Source organism: Ceratotherium simum, chromosome 36, assembly GCF_057802395.1.
Source record: "Ceratotherium simum simum isolate JZ-2026a chromosome 36, ASM5780239v1, whole genome shotgun sequence".
Classification (NCBI taxonomy): Eukaryota; Metazoa; Chordata; class Mammalia; order Perissodactyla; family Rhinocerotidae; genus Ceratotherium; species Ceratotherium simum.
Window position 1 is genome coordinate 675,453 of NC_141935.1, and position 16,886 is coordinate 692,338.

Genomic DNA, 16,886 nt, shown 5'->3' on the forward strand with positions numbered 1-16,886 from the left:
TTAGCAGGACATGGAAAGAAGTTTTGTAAGGGAAGTGTGGATGAAGGGCCCTGGGGCCCAGGGTGAACTGGAAATCTGACAAGGCCTCTGTGTTTCGTTGATCCCAAAAAGCTCAGGCCAGGAGTTGGAGAGGGCAAGGGCAGAATTGGGTGCAAAGAAGCCTTTGCAGAGTTCACTTCTCCCAAGGAAAATTAAAACAATTTTGATCTAACAGTGACTTTCTTGGCTTCCCCTGTCCTAACGCTCACTGGAAACAGGGAGCAGGCATCTGCTTTAGGAGACAGGATGTCCCGGAGAAGGAGGTTGTGAGGAAGGTGGGCCAGAAAGGCTCCATCAGGCACATGTATGCTCCCCCACCCCGCCCTTGCTGGGGTCGTCTTTAAGGAGAGGTCTAAGGAAGCTGACACCCGGTACTCATCCCCAGAGCCCGGTGACCATCCTGCAGTGTTCCTCTGCCAACCCCATAACAATTCATCTCATTGTCTACCTTCACCATTCAGCTGCTTCAAGGTGAGACCCCACACCCCAGCACATGGAGAGGAGGCCAATCTTGGGGACGTGGCATGCCTGCTTTGTCGGGTGTGGCTTTGACTTGCCTCGCCCTCCTCAGCTAGTTCAGTCACATCCAGCCAGGACCTGGCTGAGCTCCACCCTAAACCCTAAACTTCAGCCATCTCTTTCAGGCCCCGCAGCCTTTGGTGCTATACCCCAATCCATAGTGACAGGGCTTTCTTTCGAATTATAGAACTCATTGTAAATCATTTGATGGCTTACCCTAAATGGTGTGATTCTTCAGGAGGACACCAAGCCCCACTAGGGTGAGTGGGTAATATCAGGAAGATGCCAGTCTGAAAGTGAAGCTAATAAACTGAACAGCAGGTCAGCTCAGCCATCTGCAGAGTCATCCACACTCAGAGATGGTGTATGTGACTGATAGACGAGGCTGTGTCCCATGACTCCATCTAGGTGACCAGTGCTTCTGAAGCTAAGACAATTCCCAGAAAGTATCCAGGGAAGTTGTGACCTAGTGAAGGGGCTATGACCTGGGATGAAACTGGAGATCTGGGAAAGCCTCCCAGAGCAGAGGAGTGGCTTGTGGTGTTCTAAAACCATGTTTTTATATTTTTTGAATTAACATTTAAAAAATTAGGAGCTCTTACATAACAATTGGGATTTCCAGCTTCTCCTGAAAAACTGCCAGATCTAGCAACACTGGGCCCACATTCCCACGTGGCGCCAATCCAGGAAAGCTGAGCGGCAGCTCCGCCTGGGCCACAGGCCTGCCACGCCCGCCGTCTCCCAGACACGAGGCTGAGGCTCGGCTGCGCTTAGGACAGCTTTGCTCCTGGGTTCTTCTTGCACGAGGCCTGCTTCACCTGTGTTTCCTGAGGGCCCCGGAGAGGGGTGAACAGCCACTTCAGGGAGAGGATGCCCGATGAGTTGTCAGTCCCTCTGCTCGCATCCTTCACCCACGCTTTTCTGCCCGAGAAATATCTGTTTGTCACCTCCTCTGTGAAGCCTTCCCTGATGGCTCCAGGCACAGTCACCTCCTCCTCCTCTGTGTTCCCTTAACTCTGTGTTTTGTTTGTCTCTTACTAGGCTAGGAGCTCTTCAAGGCCAGAGTCTACAGCCTCTGACCTCTTCTCCCCGGTGCCCAGGGCCATAGTGCTCCCTGGCTCGTAGAAGTCACTCTGTGGAAAAGTTTGAATGTGAGCCTAAGTGATATCTGGTCTCGATTGGGGTGGATATGAAAATAGGAAACTACAGAGGTTGAAGCACTTTGATTGGAGAATGAGCAAGATTTGGTAAAAGCATTTTAAACAACCAATTCCAGGTGATTCTGATGCAAGTGGTTCATAGACACCTTTTTAAAGCTGTTTCAAGATTTTGAGTTTATGTATGGTAACCATTGGCAGACATAGACACGCCTAGAAGGGGGTACTGGCTTTTGGAATAAGCTAAAGAATTTGGTTTTAGACGTGTTGAGCTTGAGAAGACAGTAAAACAGCCAAATGGAGGGTATTCATCATCAACTAGAGATAAGACACTGAGGCCCCGATTGGAGACCTCAGAGGATGATGCGACCTAGGTGGTACTTGAAAGTTCATGCAGGTGAAACTATGAGAGTGATTGAAAAGTCAAAGAAAGCAGATATAGATGAATAAGAAATAAGATGAGTAAGAAAAGGCCTTGGAATATTCCCATCTTTAGGGATGGGTGGAGGAAATGGTGTCAATGACAGAGACAACAATTCATCAGAGAGGTCTGTGGAAATACAGATTCGTGTATGATTTATGGAAGAGAAGGGAAGGAGGGAGAAGACAAGGGAAGTGGGCAATGTCACTCAGTGGGCTTCTGTTTGGTACCAGGCACCAAGATAGATACCATGTACATATCTTCTTGTTCAGTTCTAATTGGTTTTCCCATCTTGACCCCTCAGTCTGGTCTGCATGTGGTCCCTATAGTATCTCCAGAGCACAGCAAGGCCATTTCACTCTCCTGTGAAGCTGTTCCATGATTCCCTATTGCCTTTGGGATAGTCTAAACCCTTTAATTTGTTTCTACAGCTTTTTTTTTCCTTAATAACTGCTTTATTGCGATATAATTCACATACCATAAAATTCACTCTTCTTATAGTATACAATCTAGTAGTTTTTAGTATATTCACAGAGTTGTGCAAACATTACTACAATCAATTTTAGAACATTTTTATCACCCCCAAAAGAAACCCCATACCCATTACCAGCCATTCTCCATTCTCCTTTCCCCCAGCCCCTGGACACTAACCTACTTCTTTTTTTTTTTTTTCAAACAGTTATTTTAATTTTATTTATTTATTTTTTCCCCCCAAAGCCCCAGTAGATAGTTGTATGTCATAGCTGCACATCCTTCCAGTTGCTGTATGTGGGACGCGGCCTCAGCATTGCCGGAGAAGAGGTGCGTCGGTGCGCGCCGGGGATCCGAACCCGGGCCACCAGCAGCGGAGCGCGCACCTAACCGCTAAGCCACGGGGCCGGCCCCTAACCTACTTCTATTTCTATGGATTTGCTTATTCTGGACATTTCATATAAATGGAATCATATAATATGGGGCCTTTTGTGACTGATTTCTTGCATGTAGCATGATGTTTTTAAGGTTTTTGCATGTTGTAGCATGTATCAGTACTCCATTTATTTTTATGGCCAAATAATATTTCATTGTATGGATACACCACGTTTTCCTTATCCATTCATCAGTTGATGGACATGTGGATTGTTTCCACTTTTTGGTTATTATAACACTGCTGTGAACAAGTGTGTGTGGATGTATGTTTTCATTTTCTTGAGTACATACCTAGGAGTGGAATTGCTTTTGAGGAACTGCTAAATAGTTTTCCAAAGAGGCTGCACCATTTTACAACCCCACCGACAATGTATGAAGGTTCCAATTTCCCCAAATCCTTAGCAATACACCAAAAACTTATTTTCCGTTTTTTTGATTATAGCCTTCCTAGTGGGTGTGAAGTGGTATTTCATTGTGGTTTTGATTTGCATTTCCCTAATGATGAGCATCTTTTCTTATGCTTATTGACCATTGGTATATCTTCTTTGGAGAAATGTCCATTCAAATCCTTTGCCCATTTTTAATTGGGTTATTTGTCTTTTATTATTTATTTTTTTATATTTATGTATGTATGTATGTATGTATGTGTGTAAGTATGTATGTATGTAAGGAAGATTAGCCCTGAGCTAACATCCTTTGCCAATCCTCCTCTTTTTGCTGAGGAAGATTGGCCCTGGGCTAACACCCATGCCCATCTTCCTCTACTTTATATGTGGGACGCCTGCCACAGCATGGCTTGATAAGCAGTGTACAGGTCTATGCCCGGGATCTGAACCTGTGAATCCCGGGCCGCCAAAGTGGAGTGAGTGAACTTAACCACTACACCACCGGGCTGGCCCCTGTCTTTATTATTGAATGTAAGATTTCTTTATATATTCTGGCTACCAGTCTCTTATCAGATATGTGATTTGCAGATATTTTCTTCCTTTCTGTGGGTTGTCTTTTCCCTTTCTTAATAGTATCCTGTGAGGCACAAAAGTTTTTAATTTTGACGTAGTCCAATTTATCTATTTGATTGCTTGTGCTTTTGGTGTCACATCTAATAAACTGTTGCCTAATCCAAGGTCACAATGATTTACACCTATGTTTTCTTCTAAGAGTTTTATAGTTTTAGCTCTTACACTTAGGTCTATGATCCATTTTAAGTTAATTTTTTATATGATGTGAGGTAGGAGTCCCACTTCATTCTTTTGCATGTGGATATTCAGTTGTTCCAACACCATTTGTTGAAAAGACTATTCTTTCCCCCACTGAATTGTCTATGGCCCTTCTTTCCCCCCCCTCCCCCAGCCCCTGCCTCTATGGCCCTTCTTAAGCTGGTCCTTTCTTAGTCCTGTGGCTTCGTCTTCTGCCCCACTCTATTCCAGCTTGCCCTCCATCTCCAGTCTCAGTAAATGATTTGTGTTTTCCCAAATGAGCCATGTTCTTTCTCAACTCTGGCCCACTTCTCTGCATGCTCTTTGTTTTACTGGAAAGTCTCCCTGACCTTCTTCCCACAACACCTAGCTATCTTCTCTAACTATCTGACAGGTCTAGGCTTAGATGTCACATCTTCCAAAAGCCTTTCCTAAGCCCACAAGAATGTTTAGGAACAGCAGCTTTGTGCTCCCAAAAGTCCTGTACTTAACCCCAACAGGGGCTTTTTTGTGCCTGGCACATAGTAGGCACTCAGTAAATATCTGATGAATGCATGAATCCCGAGTCAAGGAAGAAGTCTGTTCCAAGAAGGAAGACTAATTAGTGTTGTGTATTGCTGTAGAGAGTTAAGGAGAATGAGATCTGAAAAAAATGCCACTAGGTTTCGACCATTTTTGTCATTACCAATAGGCAAGAGTTTCAGTAGCACTGTGGATGCAGAAGCCAGGGGGCAGTTTAGGAGTGAATGCTGGTGAGAAAATGAAGCTTTAGTTTCAAACCATTTATGCCCAAGTGTGTTTGTGAGGAAAAGAGGGAATGGGATTGGCACCATGAGACAGCTTGAAAGGACAGTGTTACGGGATTAATTTTATGACTATCGGTCCATCTGCTACTTTCTTGAACTTCAGAGAGTTCAACTTCTAGTGAGAGTCCCTTTCTTGGCTTCTTATGTTGTCAATTCTAGGGACTCCCCCGAGTGTCCCCATTCACCCTCCTGTTACCACATTACACCTCTGAGTATGTGTGAACATGTAAGTGTGTGTATGCATACACGCAAACACCCTATATTTGTGCTGATCTCAGCACCCCAGGAATATAAAGATTCTGAGAGTGAACAAGGCCTTTCCCCAAGTTGGCTAAGTGATATCTGCCCCAGAAAAAGATATCCTATAAGAGTTGCTTATTTGGGTAGAAAAAGGAAGGAATAGGTCTCCTAACATCTTGGTGGCACCAAAAGAACCAGTGTTCTTTCTCTGCCCCTCATTTCCTTGCATCTCCCCTGTGTCACACAGGCTAGAATGAAATAGCTGCAGGATTTTAATTTTTCATAGTCTTACTGCGTTATCTTCAACTCTGAGCTGCTTCTGCCACTTTGGCGTTTTCCTCCCACAGGTGAATATGCCTGATCATGAGACCACCAACCTGATTCGCTTTCACCACCAGCCTTACACAGCTCACGTCGTACCTCATACTTCTCAGAAATATCTCCTGATCCATCTGCCCTTCTAAGAGACGGCCCAGCAGGGCAAAGCTGGTGCAGTATTGAGGCATCCCCTCGGGGTCGTAGCCCAGCTCCACCGGCCCCTTCTCCAGGGCATACTTTCCATCCACGATGGTGCCTGTCAACACTTGCACTCTGCTCAAGTTTGCTGGATGGTTCAAAATGACTGTCAGGTAGTTCCCCGCACTAACATTGTGGGTCCAAAAGAATGACTCGTCCAGAGTGTAGGCCTCCCAGGGGAAATGAACATCAAAAACCTTCATGTCAGTGAAAATGGCTCCAGGTGGGTTGTCAGGACCATAGAGGTTCTTTTTCTGAACTATCGTGGCCTTCTGGCTGTCATTAGAGGTGAAGTAGGAGATCCTGTGGTAGAAGAGGAAAGGTCTGCAGAGGATTGGGTTTTTCTGGGCCAGGAGGGTATGAAAATGAGGGATCAACCTGTCAAGGGGCTTTTCCTTGTAGAACAGGAGAAGGAAATGGGCCAGGACGGGGAGGTCACTGCTGTGGAAGAGTTTGCCAAGGAAGCCCACGTTAGAGAACTCCAGCAGCACCCATGGGTTGGACCGCATAGTGTTCACCTTCCAAGGAATGTGGGTGACAAAGTTGGGGGCACAAAAGGCATTGTCCTCCAGTAACAGGAAATAATCAGAGAGCTTTGTGGCAAAGCTCACGAGGAAGGCATGATCTATATTCTGCTTGGCGTAGAATTCCCCTTGATACGCCTCGTCCTTGACGTCTTCCACAGTGGGGTAGATGTCCGATGGAGCATGAATCAGCAGCAACTGACCTGCCAAGATCTGTGGGCCAAAGAGGCTTGAAATATGGACGATGGTTTCTCTGAGCCAGGTGAGGTCAGAATCTGCCAGGTGGACCAGCACCGTGAGACGTTTCTGCTCAGCCTTAGACGAAGCCCGGAATAGGGAGAGCAGCGTGTACAAGAGGCTGCTTTGGTCCGGTCGTGGCACTGAGGAGAGCCCCACCGTCAGCCATGCTGAGGAGAGGTGAAAGAGGGACACTGGTCAGTGTGCGCTGGTGGTCAGGGTGGTCACAGGCTTAGGGGGCAGGGTGCTCTTTGGGACTTGCTCTCTTCCTTTTTTCCCTCCCTTTTGGTAGAGGGGATGTTTAGATCCTTGCTACTCAAAGTGTGGTCCTTGGTCCAGCAACATCAGCCTCATGTTAGAAATGTAGAATCTGGGCTCTCACCTCAAATCTAGTTAAACAGAATCTGCATTTTAACAATATCACCAGGTGCCTTGTATGCACACTAAAGTTTGAGAAGTACTAAGCTAGGTGATGCTGAGTGCCTGTGGGTCCTTCTGAGTCTTCTTTGAGCCAGAATTTTGTGGCATATGGTTTAAGTGCTCAATAAATATTAGCTATTATTATAGTTATTATAATTCTTTTTGTTTTTATCCAGTTCATCTTCCCAAACTCTCCTTTGAAGAAGATATATTAGGAAAAGCACTTCTCTTAGAAGTCAGGAGCCCAAGGTTCTTGTCCCAGTTCTGCCACTGACTGTGTGACCTTGAGCAAGTCTCTTCACCCTGCACTTAGTTCCTGATCCATAAAACTGAGGGAGTTGGACCATGACCCTAAGGCTCCTTCTAATCTAAATGCTCTCTAATCCAGTGATTCTGTCTTCCTACAACAACTCCCTTTATCTTTCCCTCCTCTTCCTCATTCCTGATATATAGATGTCTTGGTGGGGAGAGAATTGTCTGCCAGATTCCAATTCTCTGGGCACAGTCCTGCCTCTCCTCCCCTTCTCGCCTTCCTAGCTACACTTCTCTTGATGGCCCTACTTGGGTGCCCCCTTCCCCTCCTTGGAACTCACTCTTCTCTGCTGGATTTTTTTCATATATTTGGGGGTGAGATTCTGCCAGTCTTCTAGTGGTCTCAGGTCCTCCCCTCTGCTAGAACTGTCCTCCTGGGACATTGACAAAGGCAAATCATGCACCTGCTTTCATAAAAATAACCGAGTTTAGCCCCTAGTGGCTTCCCGTAAGCTTTTCCGGGACAAGAGGTGGAGTGAATCATCCTCCCTAAAGTGAGCCTGGCATGTCCTCGGGATGTCTGACCACTGGCCAGAGTACCCAGAGCTCAAGACGTATTTGCTCTCTTCCTTACCTTAACAAATATGGGGGAAATGCAGCTTCTTTATGGACCAATGGGTCCAGGTCCATACCCCAACTCCCTTTGGAGCTTCCTGCTCTCAGGTGAAAAGATAACAGGTGCTTTTGAGAGTCTACCTGTCCACCCATTCCCACCCTGCATCCTCAATCCACACTGAGAGCAAAGGTGGATACTTGGCCTTGGATTGTCATCACATTTTGGTAATCTTCAATTTCCCTGGGGACTTTCAAAGTGATGAAGAGCCACAGGAATCCGACGCCCACTGAGATTACAAAGCAGCGCCTGATGGAACACCACATGCTGTCTGTGACGGGAGAAGGTTCCTGTAGCAAAAAATCCACATGTGCAGCTGGGGACTCTCTCCATCCCGTCCATGCCTGGAACTTGCCCTTTGTCCCTGGAAGCCTTCCCCTCACACCCCCATATTCTATCCTCGCTCATCATTAGCTTTTTCCCAAGCCTGCCTTTTTATCTGGGCTGGGAACCTGGCAGGACACAGCCTTATCCCCACCTGAAGAAGGAAGGCCACCTTTGCTGTGACCTTTGCTGCCTTCTCTGTATTGCTTTTTCTGGAGATTCAACTTTTCCAAAGTTTTCCCCTCTCAAAATGATGAGGGTCAGCTGGGGCTTCTGTGACACGGCCTGTTTATTTTAGAAAATAGATGGTCACCACCCACTCCTGCTTTTTAAACAAAAGTCAAAGTATTTATTAAAATAGTTGAACTTGGAGTGTTGCTAAGTCCTAAGCAATTTGGTGCCTTTCTTACTTTTTTATAAAGGATATCCTTAATTTATTCCAATCTTTAGTCTTTTTTGTTTTTTTATGAGGAAGATCAGCCCTGAGCTAACATCCATGCTAATCCTCCCCTTTTCTGAGGAAGACCGGCTCTGAGCTAACATCTATTGCCAATCCTCCTTTTTTTTCCCCCAAAGCCCCAGTAGACAGTTGTACATCCTTCCAGTTGCTGTATGTGGGACGCGGCCCCAGCACGGCCGGAGAAGCGGTGCATCGGTGCGCGCCCGGGATCCGAACCCGGGCCGCCAGTAGCAAAGCGCCCCCACTTAACGGCTAAGCCACTGGGCCAGCACCCAATCTTTAGTCTTATTTACAGACCCTGATTAGAACATCATTCTGTTAACTTAGTGTAAAAAAAATCCTTTCACGAGTGATGGGCTATTGGAATTCAGGCTGGCTCAGCCTCAAACACGCTCGTATGCTGCTTTCTTCCTGTTACTGTCTTTTCTCCAGTAAGAATGTGTTTCTCTGATTGTTTCTAAATGATCAGAGAAAAGGCTTTAATACGCCTTGTCACCTGCTCCTGATTCTTTCCCTGCATGTTCAGGAAAGAAATTGTCAGTCATTTCTGTGCTCCCGAGACTGTAGAACTCTCTAATCTCCCTGTTTTCATGGATCCCTGCTGGTTTAGTATTTTGGTAGAGGTTAACAGACTTCTCTCCCTTCACCATTTAGCTTTTTGATGGGAGTTATAAAAATAATACTTATATATGGTAGTAATGCTTCACAGATGGAACTTTTCTTACCTGGTTTCCTTAAGCCCAGACTCTTAGTCAGATAGGTGATTCAGATACAAACCAATTTATGTAAAAAAAATAGGCTTCTTTTCTCTAGAACAGAAATATATGGATACATACCCTGAGTCAAAAGGCTTTACAATTACACCACAGGCACAGCTCCATTCCCCTCTGCGCCTCCTGTGTCATGTGCCAGTCACATTGGGAGCACTGTCCTCGTTCAGCCCTCTGGGTTCAACAGGCGTCAGGAAGAGGCAGGAGAGAGAGGAATAAGAGGAGCTGGGGTGCCGAGGCCCAGTGGCTCCGGGCGCGAGGAGCAAAGAGAGTGAGAGGGCAGAGCAGTTTTCCACCCTTGAGCTAGGCTCCCTCTGTGATGTTACTCTTGTGTCCTCCCCACCTCCTCCCCATCCTCAAGAGGTACACATGGACAGGACTTGACGTGTGAGCGATGCATGCTTAATAATTGGTAGCTATTAATTATTATGCATCCCAAAGACCAGCATCAGTATCTTTAACAGAGAAAAGAGAACCTCCTCTCCTCCACTTCTCACTGCCGTCATCCTCCCCTGGGGGGGTTGTGCTCTGGCTCCTACTCCCTCTCACCTTCTTCATCCCTGCAATTACCCTCTTTTTCCTCTGCACCATCTACTTCTCCCTCTCTACTGGACCATCCTGGCACTATAAGAAGGAGCTCTACTATCTTTTGGTGGGGGAGAAGCGAAATCCCTCCCTGAATTCATGATCTTTCCAAATTTTGCCCCATTCCTCTGCAACCCTACACAGAAAAACTTGAAAGAGCTGTCTTTATGAATTAGCCCCACCTCATTTCTCATTACTCTTATCATGTATTGTATTTTCTTTAGCATTTATTTCTATGAGAAACTATCTTACCTGTATGTGTTTCTTGTCTGTCTCTGTCCCCTAGACTAGAATATAAGCCCCTGAAGGGCAGGGACTTAGTTTTACTCCATGCTGCATCTACAGAACTTTGCACAGTACCTGCCTAGAGAATGTGCTCAACAAGTATTTATTAACTCACTAATGATCAGGGATTATGTGATAATGGTGAATGGTCTACTTCTTCAACAAACACTCTGCCAGGTGTGGGGGATACAGCAGTGCCAGGTGGACTGGGCAGTCAGCAGAGAAGGCAATATGTGGGTCATGGTTCGGAGCTCAGATTCTGGACTCGGCCTGGGCCGGATCTGGCTCTGCTAAACTTACTGGCCATGTGACCTTGGCCGAACGACTCAGCCTCTCTGATCCCCTCATCTAGAAAATGAAGATAATGATTGCTCCTCTGAAGAGTCCTTATGAGGATTAAAAGAAATCGTCCACACAAAAATGCCTGGCATATCACAAGCACTCAATATTAGCCCTTTTACTCTAAGGAAAAACTACTGTTTTCAACTGTGGAGACCAGCACTGCCTTCTTTTCCCTCATATCTGAGAGGTCCATCTCCCTTTATTCTTAAACCCCCATCCAAATTTTTACTTATAGATTCTTGCACATGCACAGCACTTTCAGATTCCTGATTCCCACTGCTCTGAGGACTTTAGAGGAGGCAAAAAGTTAAGGGAGAGGAAAAAATAAATATTGAAAAGCCATGACCCCTCCCCACCCATCAACATTGCAGTTAGGGGTAGGCTATCTATGACTCTGTGCCTGTTGCCACGGTGTATGCTCTGCTGGAAGTCAGAGTTCTCCTTTAAGCGTAGGAGCATGAACTGGATCTGCAGGGTAGGGTGGGGCAGGAGCCCCCTGCATTCCGGCATTTATCTCTGGGTGCCTCAGCTAGTGCTCCCTTGGTAACCATTGTCCTTTCTGAAGGTCAGCATGCCCGTCATCCCACTAGCCTCTCCAGGGAGGTGGCTCCACATAGAACACAGTCTGGCACAAATACATTTGGTTGGCCCACACAGTTTTTTAAAAATTCGATTGAAGATTGAACATTTAAAAATTAGGAGAGCTTGTATAAAAACCTAGACTCAGGCTTCTCTTGAAAAATTACAACTTGCTGCCATCCTGGCCTGTGTAGTTGTGGCCCCGGTAGCTGGACATGCATTCTCACTTTTTCAGACTCCATCTGGCTGATGTCACTCATTTACTTCTGTCTCCTGTAGGCATTTGAATGTTTGACCCTGTTCTAAGTCAGGTCTTGGGAGACATGAAGAATATGCTAGAAGATCCTGGTCTTATACTGGGCACCGGTACCGGATAAGGTGCTAAAAGATGGGGCACAAAGTGATCCCTGGGTTGAAGGGCTGCAGGCAGAGGGAGGATGAAAACAAATAGGAGATTATCTCTTATCTGGCTAAGAGATCCTGGTTGGTTTTGTATACGACATGGACAGTGTTCTGGAAGACTTATGGGGGCATGGGGGAAAAGGGGCAGTGGCCAGGATTCAAGACTACATGGGTATGAGTAGAGAAAATTCACCACTTGATCTATATCCTCTGGAAAGCTGCTGAACAGCGGGACAAACTAACCTCAGAGCAGCATTTTTCCAATTGAGGGTCACAAGCCATTAATGGGTTATAAAACCAACTTCATGGGTCTCAACCAGCATAAGTGCATCACTGCATAGGGCAAGTATGGTTTTGTGAAACTGTTGGTATGTAAACAGAAGTACTGGAGATCACAGTCAAAGTGTGAAGCCACTGTGGCTTAGAGGACAGAGAATGGATACATGTTGGCAGGTTAAGGGGCAGCTGGTGGTGAGATTCAGAATGGGGTTTCTATGTCCCCCTTCACCTTTAAAGAAGTCAGCTTGGTGTTTGGGCAAGATCAAAGGCTCTAGGATCACCATTCCAGTCCTAGTTCTGTTAGTATCTGTGTGACTTTGGCTAAATAACCTTTCTGAGTCTCAGTTTCTCCATCTGAAAAAATGGTGACAATAATACCCACCTACTTCACAGGGTTGATATGTCCAATAGACTATGAATTACTCCCAGCCACTAGCCCTGTCTTATTCCTGTTAGTACAGTATTTCTAGTTGCTACATATCACCCCTTCCTGCCAGGGGAAAGAAGAAAGGGAATTAGCAGTTAGCACTTTGTGAGTCAGATCCTGTGCTTGACACAACACAATTTGAACACTGTGAATTTCGAATGAGCATGGTAGATTGCTAGTGCTCTGTGGAGTTCTGATATAATAAGTGTGGAAGCCATTTTCTTCTTGTTGGAAGACTTTCATCTGGGATACAGAGAATTCCAAACATTCCAACTACCCAAGGCCATAGAGCATGCTAAGAGGGGCCCCTCAGCCCAGAGATGTTAGTTAGTGGTGGTGGCAGCCGCTCTACCATGAACAGAGGACCTGAGTTTCCCTCTCCCTCTCAGCAGCACTGGCTTGCTCCTTGGGAGTCCAGGCCCTCAAGTGGCCCAACCAGAACCAGAGGAAACACAGCCTGAAGCCCTAGTGTGGGTAACTCTGCCTCTCCCCACCCCTATGGGCAGGGCTGGCTGCACAGTGGGAACATCCCACTTGCCAGTGTCTGCTGGGGGCTCCCTAGGGAGGGGGCCGAGACAAGCATCTAGCCCTTTGGGCCCCACATGCAGGTAAACCAAAGCCCCAAACCCTGGATCCCCTTGGGCTGAGTCAACAGAGAATGGATTCCAGGACTGGAGAAGAAGAGGAGATGGGGAGGAGGAAGAGGTAGTTACCAGGTGTCTTCCCAGGGACAGAAGCCCAGAGATGAAACCTGTGTCATGGTGTGAGCTGATCCCCAAGGGCAGCCCCCATAGCTGGTGGTAGAGCAGAACAGGGAGCAAAGAAGTCCCACACAAGAGACCAGTCCAGCAGAGGAGGAAGGGTTGCAGGTTCCTGGGGAATGGGGGAGGACAGGGGTTCATCCCACTACGTGGGCTCCCCCCGCCACCACCCCACATACTGATCTGTTGTGAGACCTCCTTCTGCTTCACCTGGATGACAGTCCAAAATTCCATCCCCAGCCAGTCAGAGCCACAGACACTCATGGCCGTTTCCCCTTCCCTTCAACAAACATTTGTGGATCTTCTACCACGCGCCTGGTGCCAGGGCTGGAGACCATTACTCCTTCCCTCCGGCGGTTTACAGTCCAGTGGACAGGCATGTGCAGGGGAAGAGGACACGGTCGGGAGTGGAAAAAAAGACGGAATTGTAAGTGCAGTAATAGAGGGTAGTGACGAGACGTCGTGGGAGGACACGAAGTCAATACAACAGGGCGGCCGAAAAGGCTGCAGGCCATCTTGGGATCTCAAGGTTTGTGGGTTTCCCCAGGAGACATCTGACACAAGCAGTCCGGGGCAGCAGAGATGGTGGGAGCGAAGATGGCATTGGAGAGAGGAGGAGCTCACAGAGGGAAGGCCTGTGCTTTGGGGAAACGGGGGGCAAGGAGAAAGAGAGAGGGTGATCAACAAGGCTGGGAAGGGTAGTGTTCGCAGAGTCGCAATAGGAAGGCGCAGAGCCCCGAGATAAGGGTGGAAGGGAGGCGCGCGGCCCACAGCGGGAGCCCAGGGCAGGGGTGTTGGGGGCGGAGGCGCGGGGGCGCAGGGGGAAGGGGTGGGCGCGGCGGCGGGGGTTGGGGGTGAGTGGAGGGGGCGGGGGTGGCAGGATGGGTTGGGGTGGGGGGAGCGGGCGCGGCCCGACACGTGCGCTACGTGCTGCGGGCCGCCGCCCCCTCCCGGCCGCTGGGGAGCCGGGTCCCCGGCGGTGCGCGGGTTCCTGGGAGCAGGGGGGCCCAGGAGGGTCGCTCCCCAGGTTGGAGCCCAGGGGCGTGGCCTTCCCATCGCGGCGACCGCAGGGACGCGGGGAGCCCCTCATCCCCAGGCGGCGCACCTGGGGCGCAGGCCGGGGGCTGGCATCGGGCAGGTCGGGGGCCGAGCGGGGCGGGTGACGATGGAGACCCCTGGGATCGTGCCCGAGCAGCTGGCCTGTACAAAGAGGGTGGTTTGGGGCCAGGGCCCGGCGGGGCGGAGAGTTGTCCGAGGTTAGGAGGGGTTCCTGGAGACGTGGCACTCGAGCGGGACTCGGTTCCGCCCCGGCCGCCTGGGCCCAGTCCGCCCCTGACCGCTTGCCCCGGCCGTGAGGGAGCCCGGCCCCGGAGCCCGGCCCGGAGGTCGGGCTGCGCTGCCAGGTGCGGCCCCGGCGCCCCGCGGCCCCGCGGAGACAATACGGCCCGGCCCCGCCCCCGGCGGCGCGGCCAATCAGCGCGGGCGGCCGGGCTCTTTAAAGAAAGAAGGGCCGGCGAGTGCGGCTGTCAGCTGGGAGGGATCCCTCCGCCCATGTAAACACTCGGCCGGGGGCGGGGCGCCGCGGCGGGGCGGGGCGGGGCGGGCAGACTGGGAGCCCCGCGCGTCAGAGCCCCGCGCCCTCCGCAACCGCCGAGCTCCGCGTCCCCACGGGAGCACCGTGGAAATGCGGGGCGAGCCGGGAGAGCCGAGGCATCTCGGGCTGCTCCTGCCACGCACCCCGGTTAAGCAGCGGTCATAGTTCACGTGTGTCCAGGGTCCTTCTCAAAGTTGTACCTGCCTGGCCTGAACGATGCCAGTGCTACGTGTGAAGAGTCTTAATGCTCTTCCCAGAGAGCACAGGACGGGGAGTCAACTCCAGCCAGACCCTCAAAAGCAGACCGCCCGGGGCAAAGAACAACAATGATAACTTTCTCCCCGTTTTATTACGAAACATTTTCAAATACTCAGCAATGTTAAACGAATTTTGCAGATTTCTCTAAACCCACCACCTAGATACTGCATGTTATTAATATATATTAATAACATGTTAACATGTTATTATAGCTTGCTATATCTCGTATCCATCTTACGCTGGTAATTTTTTTCCTAATAGGGTGCCCTTTGCCCCTCGTCTTAAGTCTCCGTTGCAGTGGGGAGCAGAAAAAGCCTTGCCTGGCGCCCGGCACCCCAGAGAGCTAAGAAAAGGACCACCTTCTCCAAGGACTTTTCTGAACTCTTTTGGGGGCCAAGTACCTCTGGGAAGACTTCATTGAAGAGGAGCCCCCCACACACTTTTAATTGAAAGATCAGATTTTTCTCCTGTAGGTGAGACTACGGGAGAAAGCAGGGCTAACAATCCGCTGACCCCTCCTAAGGAGGCCCTGGCAAACGGGCCTTCCGTGGGTTGCGCTGCTTTCTGGGTAAGAGGTCTTTTTAGTGTTGAAGTCCTACTTTTTGAATTTCCTCTCTCCTCTTTTCTGGGGGCAGGACACTACGCACACCCTCCCCCACAAAAGTGCATTAAAAGTGTTCATATCTCTTAAAGCTACTTAACCTCTGTGTGCCTCCATTGCCTGCTCTGCAAAATGGGGATAATAGCAGTACCTACCCCACAGGATAGTTGTGAAGATTCAATGACATACCAACGCATTTACAACAATACACAGTCAGCGTTAGATAAATAATAGCTATCACTCATATGCTAATAACGCTCAGATTTACATCTCCAGTTCTGATCTCTCCCCTTCAGATTTATACCCTTTATCCTGTTGGCTATCTTCAACTGTAGCAAAGACAGCTCAAACTCAGCATGTCCAGAAGTGAACACACTATCTCCCTCCCCAGACTGACTTCTCCTTGTATATAATCTAGGTGAGGGCCCAGCAATGCCAACGGGCCAGCATCCACTCACGCATGCACCCTAGACTCCTGAATCATCCTTGATACCTTACTGTCGCCAATTTAGCACCGCGTCCTAATTTTATCTCCTACTTTTGCATCCCTTCCTCCTAATCAACAGCATTACTGCCTTAATTTGGGCCCCATCATTTCTCATCTGGATTATTTCAAAAGTCTTTTGCTGCTCTCACATCCAACCTCGCAGTCATATTGCTCGTGGACCACTCTTTCCCTGCAACACCCCCACCTTCCAATAAATCGACTCTCCGTCACTTACTAGCGTATGAATTTGGGCAAACGGCTTAACCTGTGCCTCGCTGTCCTTATTTGTAAGGTGGAAGTAAGAGTGCCTGCCTCATAGGGTTGTTGTGTAGATTAAATCATTAATCATGCAAAGCACTTAGAATGTGCAAGTGCTCAAAAGTGTTAGGTTGTTACTATCGTTGTAACTGTTTCCTCGCGTCCGTCCACGCTGTCCTTAGTTGGAGCTGTTCCTTCTCCCTGGAAAGTCCTTCTCCGTGCCCTGCGCTCTGCCTCTGCGGGTTACTGCGTGCGCGCTGCTATCGTGGCGCCGACCGCGGAGTCTCCACATGCTCGAACAGTCCACTCCGAAGTCGGATCCTTCCACTAGACCGGTAACTTGTTGAGTGAAGGGACTCGGGCTCGTCGTGAGCTGCCGGTCAGGGTCCACTCCATGGCCCTCGGGGGCGGGAGGCCGGCCCCGCCCGATCCGGGGCGGCGGGTGGGGGTGGGGCGGGACTCCTTTTCCTCGCCGTGGCGGCGGAGGCGCACGGCGTGGGCTCGCGGCGAGACGTCGTCGTCGTCGGCGGCGGCGGCGGCGGAGGAGGAGGCAGAGCAGGCCGAGGGC

General features: G+C 49.2%; 1 protein-coding gene across 2 annotated transcripts; it reads right to left on the reverse strand.

Annotated features, from left to right (window-relative positions):
* Positions 1 to 4,412: 4,412 nt before the first annotated feature.
* On the reverse strand, positions 4,413 to 8,253 carry LOC147912329 (alpha-1,3-mannosyl-glycoprotein 4-beta-N-acetylglucosaminyltransferase-like protein MGAT4E). 2 transcript variants are annotated; one of them, XM_087424261.1, is made up of 3 exons: positions 8,047 to 8,253; positions 7,571 to 7,667; positions 4,413 to 6,731 (listed from the first exon to the last, which is right to left on the reverse strand). In XM_087424261.1, the coding sequence occupies exons 1-3, from the start codon at positions 8,170 to 8,172 to the stop codon at positions 5,587 to 5,589; spliced, it is 1,368 nt and encodes a 455-aa protein (XP_087280387.1). In that variant the 5' UTR covers positions 8,173 to 8,253; the 3' UTR covers positions 4,413 to 5,586. The 2 variants fall into 2 exon arrangements, with proteins under 2 accessions (XP_087280387.1, XP_087280388.1); XM_087424262.1 differs by having other exon boundaries at positions 7,571 to 7,697; positions 8,047 to 8,184.
* Positions 8,254 to 16,886: the final 8,633 nt, after the last annotated feature.

Bases quoted from the DNA above. Each gene is read 5' to 3' on its own strand.
- LOC147912329 (XM_087424262.1), bottom strand. From the start codon at position 8,172: ATGTGGTGTTCCATCAGGCGCTGCTTTGTAATCTCAGTGGGCGTCGGA. The intron at 7,698-8,046 runs GTATCCACCTTT...TTATGAAAGCAG, and splicing joins TGATGACAATCCAAGGCCAA to GTGCATGATTTGCCTTTGTC. The intron at 6,732-7,570 runs GTTCCAAGGAGG...ACCTCTCCTCAG, and splicing joins AATCCAGCAGAGAAGAGTGA to CATGGCTGACGGTGGGGCTC.